At 43.0% G+C, this 10630-nt stretch overlaps 1 protein-coding gene across 1 annotated transcript in view; it reads left to right on the forward strand.

The window, feature by feature from the left end:
* The first annotated feature begins 366 nt into the window (after nucleotides 1-366).
* Nucleotides 367-10630, forward strand: part of THSD7B (thrombospondin type 1 domain containing 7B) — a 294353-nt gene continuing 284089 nt past the window's right edge. The window contains exons 1-2 of the mRNA XM_018568480.1: nucleotides 367-520; nucleotides 9511-9680. Coding sequence (XP_018423982.1) covers nucleotides 9539-9680 — 142 coding nt within the window. The 5' untranslated portion in view covers nucleotides 367-520; nucleotides 9511-9538. The remainder of the gene's footprint in view (nucleotides 521-9510; nucleotides 9681-10630) is intronic.

Below are 10630 nucleotides of genomic sequence, written 5' to 3' on the forward strand. Positions count from 1 at the left end.
CTCTTTGACATCAGAGCCCCACTCTTTGACATCAGAGTCCCCCTCTTTCACCTCAGCAGCTGCCTTGACATCAGACACAGATGCTGTGTGAAAATGTCAAGCCACCCCATGGCACCTTGGTTGAGAAAGGCTGTATTCATTAATACAGAGCTGCATTAATTTGAGTCTTTCATATCTGCCTACAGTTCAGCTCTTAACAGAGAGGAACATAGAAAAACAGCATCTGGAAAGTCAGCAGCAAACCTTATATGTGTATACCTAGCAATTGTCTCTCCCATTGTACACTGTTCTAGTTGGGTATGAACTAATATAACACTTACCATTTTGACTTTTGTCTTACAGGGGAACCCGGCTCTTCACAGTGATGCACAAGGTGTTTCAGAAATGTTCAGCTGCAATATACTTCGATCACCCTTGTGATGAGCCGAACAGAAGGAAACTATAGCAGACATCCAATCAAGAAGTGCTATTCCATCATATAGGACCAATCCAAGCGATGCTTCTTTGAGCCAAATATTGGGTAAGTTATCATATTCCATAGGGCAAACATAGGTCATTCTGCACTCTGGTTGTCCAGCAATCAGCAGTAAAAACTGCTGGCTATTACCAGCGACACCGTGCAACTTATGGTGTCACTCATCTTCTCCATGCTTGTGGACTGCAAACCCTAACTGGGAAATGCTACTCCAATACCCCGATGCTATGAAGGATGTAGATAGGCAGGGGGCCGAGAGACACCGTGAGTTGCAAAGGTAAATGGCCGGCACCTTCCAGTGCTGCTTTGCTGGACAACTGGAGTGCAGACATAATTCAAACATGCTGCTGTGCATTTATCAAGGTGTGTTATATGGCTGTTCAATGTTCCTTGAGTAATTTTAGAGTGAACTTTCATTTTAAATTATGAACTTTTTACACTATATGGCCAAAAATATGTGAATACAATGCTTCAAATAATTGAGTTCAAGTGTTTCTGGTAAAAGGTACTATTATGGACCGTTGTGCTCTTCCAACCTTGGCAAACAGTTTGGTGAAGGCCCTTTTCTGTTCTAGCATCACTGTGCTCCTGTATACAAAGCCATCTTGATAAAAAACTAGGTGGGATGAGTTCTGTGTGGAAGATCTCAAATGGCCTTCACAGAACACCGACCTCAAGCCTCCACACACCAACCACACTGCCAAATGTTATAGAAAACCTTCCCAGAAGAGTGGAGGATGTTATAGCTGCAAAGAGAGAGCCAAATCGATGTTCATTCCCATGGTTTAGGAATGGGATGTTCAAGCTCATATAGGTGAGATGGTCACATGTCCACAGGCTTTTGGCCATATAGTGTATTATCTTCTATACTATTCACCATAAGGAAACATTTAATACTCTCTTTATAACGCTAGCTTTAGGCATTTTGCATGATTATAATTAACCAAATGTTAAGCAATTCAGCAACTGAAACCATCAAAATCTCACTGCCATATTGCCACCGGATCAGATCGTAACGCTATAGTACTCAGCATTCACACCATCCGTTTGCTTTAATGACGAGGGTGTTGTTAGCTCGAGTAAACCAAATTAAATATACAGTATATTTTTATAATGTAGCAGAGACATCAAATTAAAACCCAAATAGGAGAGCTAATAAAGATTACAGGCAGATGAATCAGAAACAAATTACGTTAGATTGGATTTTATTAAGGGGAGTGCAGATGGAACACACCGAATGATTAAATACATAATTTATTTACTGCGTAGGGTAATTAAATTGCTGTTTTTGTTTACGGTAAGCTTAGCCACGTTAGCTGCTCTGTCGCAGATTCGCATGCTATTGGCAGATAAGACTTGTCCCTTCTCTATGCATTGCCTGCCCTTGTCCTTTTGGAACTTTTACCATTTTTGATATTTGCTTTCCCATCGTTGATTATGTAAATGGCAGCAGATGTCTTTTATTTTATTTATTATTGGTATTTGCAATCGACAATATGCTTGATAATAATGTGGAATTTTAAAGTGAATGCAAAGCCAAAATAAAATATTTTTCATTATTTTTGGCATAATGTCTTCTTTTTTTTTTCCAGCAAATTATTTTTGTAAATATATTACACAGTTTCAGCACTTCCTCTTGTAGGCTGATTATAGGCCACTGCCTCACACTGAGCAGCAGAGTTGTCGGCCTGCTATGCACATACCTTTAGTTGGTTGTTGGGCTGCCTATTGGGTCTATCAGACAGGCAGCCCATGGCCCAAAGCTTGCCATATACCAGTAGAATTTTGTTTATAAAAAATTCAGGAACATTCGTTTAATTTTCTATTGGGGTCAAATCAACAACCGTTATTTGCAGTTATGAACAAAGTCGGAAAAAGCGAGATAGAAATTTTTTCTTGAATGAAACACAATTCTAACAGTGAATGTGGTTTTCGTTCGGAAAAAATTCCATTCATTTTAGAATCGAATGTTAAAGTTGAAGTAAAGTGGCTTAAGAAAAAAGAGAAAGCCAGGCGCTTTAAGACATAATGTGCTAGTATGCACAGCATATTATGGCAGACTTACCTGTCAAAGCGATCCCCTCCAGCACTGTGCTCCTCCCTCACCAGCACTTCCATCTTCATCCCAGCCTTCTTCAGGGTTTCCAGTCTTGCGCTTCTTGATTGGTTGGGCCGCAACGATATAACTTCCGTGCATGTGCATGGGAGTTATTTCATCTCAGCTTTCCGGGTCTGTGTGCTGAGCTGAGCTGTGCATGCCGAATGGCAGAAAGAAGCTTTTATGGCAGAGGAGGCTTACAAAGTCTTTTTTTGGCATAAAAAGCCAACCAATCAGGAATTTTTTAATGTTCCTTTACTTCCACTTTAAAATCAACCAAGTCTCTGGTGGAATTATCAAGTTTTCTGAACAGATGTTTTGTATAAATGTTCGTACGAAAATCTACTGTTGTATGGCCGGCTTTACTAAAGAAGGGTGACAATGCTGCTAATTGTGAGGCAGTGGCTTAGTGTTGTCAGAAGTGGCCAGGTAAGAAACTTTAAACAGATTATTAAAAAAACTATTTGTTTAAAGTGACACTAAACTCAGGAGTTAAATCTTAACAATGCATTTACGTACCCTATTACCAAAAATGTATCTTATTTGTGTATCCATAATAGAAGTCACCAGCACCCAATGATATGTGTGAGAAGTATAAGCACTTTTATTGAATTTTCACAAGTGTCATACAGCCAAAGTTTAAGGACCACGCAGGGTCCCTTCCTCAGGGTGACATAGTGACAACCACAAACATGCAACTCCGGCTTTTATATAGTGAGCACACACAGAACACACATACAGCAATGGTATAAGATAACTTCACTAACCCCTTATATATAGTCACAGCATGGTGATGGCGTGGTGAGGGCAGGACGTCCCCGCGCAGTTAGAGACTGCTTGCTTGCGCAGTAATGTTTTACAGTCTCAGGCATCCTTCATTACCAGGAAACCGCACCAATACGCACTTTATAACCACCGCTGCTCGAGAATACATTTGATGAAAAGAGAGGGGCTATTAGGGGGTGGTCCTCAAATCATCTCTGAACTGGTGCCGAGAACAAGCTTGGAGCGGTGACTACTTTACAACACACACAGGGACCATGGGGAACAAAAGTAGCCACCCTCCAGAAGGAAGGACAGTGTCAGCACCAATTCAGAGATGATTTGAGGATCTACAGCCGAGTGATACACAAATAAGATACATTTTCGGTAACAGTTAAAGTACTTGAATGCATTTGTAAGATTTAACTCCTGAGTTTAGTGTCACTTTAAGAAAACTGTATACAATGAAACATGATTATAAAAAGGCTGAAAATTAAGGTTTACACTCTCTTTATTACTGAGCATTGTCATGCATGTTCAAAGCATTGCATTTAAAACATTTGTGAGGGTAAATAAAATGACCACTAAACAGACACCTTTGTGGAAAAGAATGCCAGTTTTATTTTTTTTGTTCATCTTGTTCATCAATAGAAAAAAAAACATAAAAAGCACCGGTTTTATAAAAGGTTATTTATTAGCCCTATACCAGTATGACATTTACAAAGAACACACTGTATACACACATTTGGAATCATCAGGATTCATAGTAAAAATATTGTAGAGAAAATATTTAAAATAGTGTTATAAAAAATATGTCAGGTATTAAATCATCTAAAAGTGCTTTCTTTTTTCATTTTGTGCGCTTGTAATGAAAAATACATGTAGAGTCCTTATTAAAACAATCTATCAAGCAAAATGTGTTCTCAAAAAAAAAACAGAATGAAAATAATTTTGCCATGTCGGGCGGTTGGAAGGTAATTGTTAAAGCATTGCGAAAGTAACTTTATGATTGTGAATGAACAAATTCTGCACTTGTCAAAATATACAGCAACGGTATAATGTTTTAAATAGCTCTATTTTTTATCATGCAACATCAGTCCATGAGTTCCAGTCAAGTGTTGGAGCTGTGTTGTGTCTGTTAAGGTCTGCCTCAGAAAAGTATAATGGAAGAATTACATCATCTGAGTCTGCTGCAGGCAGGAGGGTCTCCCTTTCCCCAGTGATCGCTTACTCTAACATTGCATGCTTAAAGGAGAACTCACCTCATAGTTCTAGCCGACCTGTGACAATGAGACTGTCACAGGTCGGCTCAGTAGATCAGGAGGTGAGCGAACACATACCGGCGTTCGCTCAGCTCTCAATCCTGTCACAGCTCTCTGCCGTGACAGGGGAGGGGCTGGATTCCCCCCTACCCGCTCCGATCTGCCAGCGCTGACTGGCGGATCGGACAGGGGAGGGGGCGGGTACAGCTGGCTCTGCCTCTAGATAGGCAGAGCCAGCTGTCACTCACGCACAGTGGCAACTCTAGGAACAATATATAGGGGGGGCACATAAGATACCACAGTCAAAACTGGGGGGGCACTAATAATTTTCACCACTAAATCATACCACTGAAAAAACTAAATAAGTATATATAAATAAGATTACATATATATTACAATAATTAAAAAGTTATGTGTATGTAGACAGATGGGTTAGACTCAGGGCCAGAAGTGCATGGTTGGATGTCTCCCTCCTATGCGGCTATCTACCATAGAGTGCTGGGAGTGATGCAATTTCCTCTCAACACCATGGAGAAGACGAAGAGGGAGATTGTGGGCGGCGTCGGATTACATGTTGCAACCGCCGGGAGATGATTTAATAGCGCGTGGCATTGGCTCCCGATGGTTGCAACATGTCCAACGCAGCCCACAATCCTGAATACCGCAACCACCAGGTTCCGATGCCATCAGCTCTCAGCGGTTGCGGTATACAGGATTCGAATCCCGGAGTGGCAGCCTAATTTAGCGGGCAGGGGCGGATCCAGAGTCTAATGTCGGGAGGGGTACTACCAGAAAATAAAGGTGTTGCTTTATTGTAATTGTAATAATACATTACATTGCAGTTGTTTGTCCTTTTTTCTACACATCCTGACATTTTGTGTGCAGCAATGGAATCTCTGCCAACATGTGGCACATCACTGTCATTAAAATGGGTCTGCCATCCACATTGCACATTACTGGATTTTGGGGTACATCGGTACGGTGTGCGAAGGGGATATTACAAAGATATCTGCGTAGCAAACACAGCAAAATGGCTCTTCCACTATTTTGTGCGATGTGCGGGATGCATTTTTCTGCTGCTTTTGCATGCATGGAAACGCAGCAGAAAACCTCACGACTTGCTGGCCGCATTTGGGGTGCATTTAGAAATCAAAGGTTAAGCAAGTGTCTCTTGGAGCGTTTTCCACAGCCACACGCCGATCACGCTAGGGCTGCAGCTAACGATTATTTCCAAAATCGATTAGTTAGCCGATTATTACGTTCGATTAATCAGATTTTTTTTAAAAGGCTCCATTGATGGACTACTAGTTTGTATTGAGATTGTAGTCAATCACGGGAGCAAGCTTGGAGCGGTGGAAGTAAAAAAAAAAAGTGTGGTGTGCAATATAGTACATTATACAGCGGCGCAATACATATGCGCTGTATAATGTATTATTGCTGGGATTTGTTGTAGTCCTCTATAGATGGTGTTATTTTGCATTGCTGTATTGCTGGTATTCTGCAGTGTGCCGCTTTTAAAAAAAAACAAACCAGGAAACATTAAAAAGGTTTAGAATGTCGTTGCTGAGTGACTTACTTTGAATCGTGGGCCCTTGATTGTCGGCGAGCAGCGGCGAGTCAGGAAGCTCACAGGGAGGAGAGGAGAGATGGGAGGACGCTAGGACCCTAAGGAGAACTATGGGGAAAAGCCTTAACCCCATAGTTCTCCTTTAAATCAAACTCCAATATCAACAGTACTTTTAACATTTACAAATTAATAACAATCCCAGCAATGTCAGTGAAGGGTTAACTTTGTCAACTTAAAAGGTATACTTGCAGTTAGCAGACTTCTAATTCCACACACAAAGGTGTGGGGGGATCAGCATGTCAGTGTAATGTCCAAAGTAATGAAGAATGCAGCCTTCCAGCGTGGAACTCAGGATGGGGAGCGGTGAGGTAAGTAGCAATTTTTTTTTCTTCTTCAGGATGGAGAGCGGTGTGCCTTGGTAGCTGACAAGAGGCACAGGACATACTTTAAATTCCGCGGCTGTGTGCCGTGGAGACGGCATCGGGGCGGATACAAGTGACGTTGTGGGACCTCTTCACCTGCTGCTTGTGCGGTGCGGCCAGTCAGAGTGGCGGAGGGAGAGACTATTTTCTCGAGGGAAGGGGAACTGGGCGATTCCCCCCCCTGAGAAAATGGTCTCTCCCTCCTCCGCTCTGACTGGCCACACCGCACAAGCAGCAGGTGAACAGGTCTCCAGGTCCCACGACGCCACAACGATCTGCTACGCTTAGCAGGGGGGCACACGGGGGGGCAAGGAATAGCCTATTGCCCCCCCTTTCCCCCCTGTAGCGACGCCACTGCTCACGCAGCTGGGCGGATCCCGGCATAATTGTCGGGATCCGCTTCAGCTGTGGCGTCTCAGTATACCGCGAGCTGCAGCTCGCGGTATACTGAGCTTAGGGTGACAGGAGGACGCTAGTTTGTGTCCTCCCATTACCTTAAGGAGAACTATGGAGAAAAGCCTTAACCCCATAGTTCTCCTTTAAGGAAAAGAACATAAAATAATACCTTGCAGGCGCTAGGATTAACATATTCGCATAAGCCCTGGGTCCGAGTCTTAGCTGTAGATGCTGACCTTGCATGATGCATAAGAAATAATAGACATACGGGGAAATAGAATGATGGAACTTTTGTCAAGGAGAGTGCTGTGTCCTGTTTTAGGTGTAATAACGTGAAGTATTAAAGTGACACTCAACTCAGGAGTTATCTCTTAAAAAGGCATTCAAGTACCCTAACAAAAGTGTATCTTCTTTCTATGTGTCCCTTGCTCTCCGTTGGGGAAGGACCATGGTCCCCATGGTGCTTGCGTGTGTTGTAGAGTAGCCACTGCTCCAAGCTCCCTCCTGTGTTGGACTACAATCTCAATGCTAACTAGTAAACTAAACGTGAGATTAAAGGAGAACTATGAGGTGAGGGGAGGGGGTGGGTACAGCTGGCTCTGCCTCTAGATAGGCAGAGCCAGCTGTCGCTCACGCAGCTGGGCGGATCCAGACATAATTGTCGGGATCCGCTTCAGCTGCGGCGTCTCAGTATACCACGAGCAGTAGCATACTGAGCTTAGGGTGACGGGAGGACGCTAGTTTGTGTCCTCACGTTACCCTAAGGAGAACTATGGGGAAAAGCCTTAACCCCATAGTTCTCCTTTAATGGCTGCCAGTCATTTTGGTATCACCCTCTATGATGGTGTCACCAGTTTGCACCTCTCTTGTAACGCCACTATAAACAGCAAGTCCCCTACAAACAAACATTCAAGTTGTGAACTGTCAAAGATACGAACATACGCTCGCATGTCTAGTCATGTAAGTTAGTTCACGTGTCTGGCATACATTGTCATGTGTGTGTGCTTTTGTGTAATTTACTGTACAGTACTGTATAGAGTACAGTGGTACAGTATCTTTTTTTTTAAGCCTAGGTTGTCCGAAAAGCAAGTGTAAAAGCATCATATGTAGTATCTGGAGACCTACGCTAACTTTGTTGGACTTACAAACAAATTGGACTTATTACGAACACACTCTCGGATTTCCCCCCAAAAGGCGGGGGAAAATGTGTGAGCATCTTATGGAGCGAATCCCTATCGCCCGGCACCCGGGATATGCAGTTTCGGGCACCGGGCGAGTAGTTTTTTGTACATTTAGCCCTGCTCCAGACAAGCAGAGCTAAATGTACAGTGGGAGCCGCTGCTCGTTTAATTCAAGTGATCTAATCAGATCACTTGTATCAAACCAAGCGGCGACGGCGATCGTGTCCATGGTTTTCGGGGTCCCCCGCTCATCTAGGGGACCCGTGACCACGGCATAGGAGCTCACCATAGAGCCCCTGCTCTGTGTGATCACTAAGACCGTGGCGCTGTAATCACAGCGCCACCTGTGTCAGCTGTCACTAACTACAGCTGCTGTCATGTGGAGCGCAAAATACGCTATATAAATCAGCTGGAAGCACCGCACTCCAGCCTTTTTCTAGCCAGTGCCGTCATCACAGGAATCCATCCACAATTCCTGCCATATATAGGTGGAGAATCATTTTTTTTCCTTTGGTCCGGGGTGCTATATGGAGTCATTGGTGAGAACATGAGTATTTGCTACAGGGGAGAGGGACATTAAAGTGAAGCTTTTGTTTTGCCGCACATGGGCAAAGCACAGGTTTAATTTAATTAAACTAAAATTTCAGTCTGCAGTTCAAAGCTTTATATTATCCACAGTTATCAGGGGATTAAGTTAAAATTCGCCTCTGGGTCCAGTTGCTGGAATTCTGCTCTCAGCTGAGTGGTATAGTTTGTGTAAAGTGACCCTTTGCGACAGATTACATGATACAGTAGATTAAGCAAACACTTTCATGGATATTTCTCAATGTACTCAAATCAGAAATTGAAAGTACCTGGAAGTGTGACAAACTGGGCCCCAGATCCATGAACAGCTGGGTCTGCAGAAAGCAAGTATGATGTGACAAAGCTCAATCATTGGAATTGCAAACCTCCCAGCTATCCCTCATTTGAAGGGACTGTCCTTCTTTTTGGAACCAAATCCCTCTATACCTCTTTCTTCCTCAATTTTGGTCTGATGTACTAAATACTTTGCACAAAACATTTATCTTATATCTTAAATACCTGGTTTGCTATCTCGAAATGCCAATGGAAGGGACATGTAATGGTAAAAACAAAATCTATATACATCTGTAACGAGTAATTTTGGCATTTAAAATCCTATTGGTCTTCATAACTGGAGGTGTTTCAGGGGTTTGTCCATTGCTTAATTAAATTTGCTGAAATGTGTCGTGCTTTCTCAGTTGGGAGGTATGGGATTGGTTGTATTCTATAATGTAATTAGCACACATATTCAATTATATTTATCACATTGTATTATTCCTCTAGGTATACAGAGAAGATATCCAGAGGCAGGATGTATCCCATTCATGACCAGGCCCTGGGCCTCTATCCCTGGCCAAACGTGCAAAAATACTTGTTGTTTGTGGCTCTGCTAATGCCTCCCGTAAGAGCTGACTTGGGGGATAAAGAAGGCAAACATTTCTTTTGGAAGTCAGGTAAAGGTTTCCATTTCTTCTCAATAAAATGAATATGTGGTCCCAATCTGTTAATAGAAGACTGTCTGTCTTATTCACTAAGGACCAGTATAATGAATAACTGCAAATTGTACTTTACCCAATCATGTATCAGCCTACTAGAAGGTGAGAAGGTTGTTGAGTCTGCCTGTCTATTCAACAAAAACAATAGACGTCGGTTGTACCATTTTGTTTTTAGAATTTTAGTGTATGGCAATGTGGTTGGCTTAGAGCAATGGTAAGCAAACTCTGGCCATCCAGCTGTGGTGAAGCTACAAATCCCATCAGCTCTGGGAGTCATGCATGTCACTGTCAGAGTCTTGCAATACCTAATTGGATTTGTAGCTGCTGGAGAACCGGAGTTTGCTCATCCCTGGTTTAGAAGATACCTATCACAGATTTCTAAAATACTTCCATCTGTTTAATTAGACCACTTCCATGTGACCTGTCTCCAAGCCTGAGTGCATGATGAAACTGAGGCATTGACTCTGCTATGCCCTGCCTCCTCCACCATATTGCTGACCAATAAGAGTGATGCTATCCCTAGCCCAGTGCAGCTTTCCTACCGATTGGTTGCTGAAGTTCTTTTTTTGCATGATTTGTCAGTCAGAGCCAGGTCAAGAATACCTGAAGGTACATATCCGATATTGGGAGGGCACATCGGGCTAATGGCAGGCTCTCCAGGCTATCATGATGACATAACTATCCTACATAGTGATGGCCTATAGAAGCATGTAAGGCACTTGTAAAGCAACAGACCACTTAGCTGTTGGCAACAGTACTTTATTATGGTTGCTTACACCCTTAATTTATCGGTAGTGAGCCTTAGTGTGTCCACCTTGACATGCACTCACCCAGAGACTGGGTCCATGCAGTGGTGTATTTAGGTTTTGTGCTGCCCTAGGCAAGACTAGATTTGGGCGCCCCCCCCC

This window comes from Nanorana parkeri, unplaced genomic scaffold (assembly GCF_000935625.1).
Source record: "Nanorana parkeri isolate BGI_ZX_2015 unplaced genomic scaffold, ASM93562v1 scaffold1194, whole genome shotgun sequence".
Lineage (NCBI taxonomy): Eukaryota > Metazoa > Chordata > Amphibia > Anura > Dicroglossidae > Nanorana > Nanorana parkeri.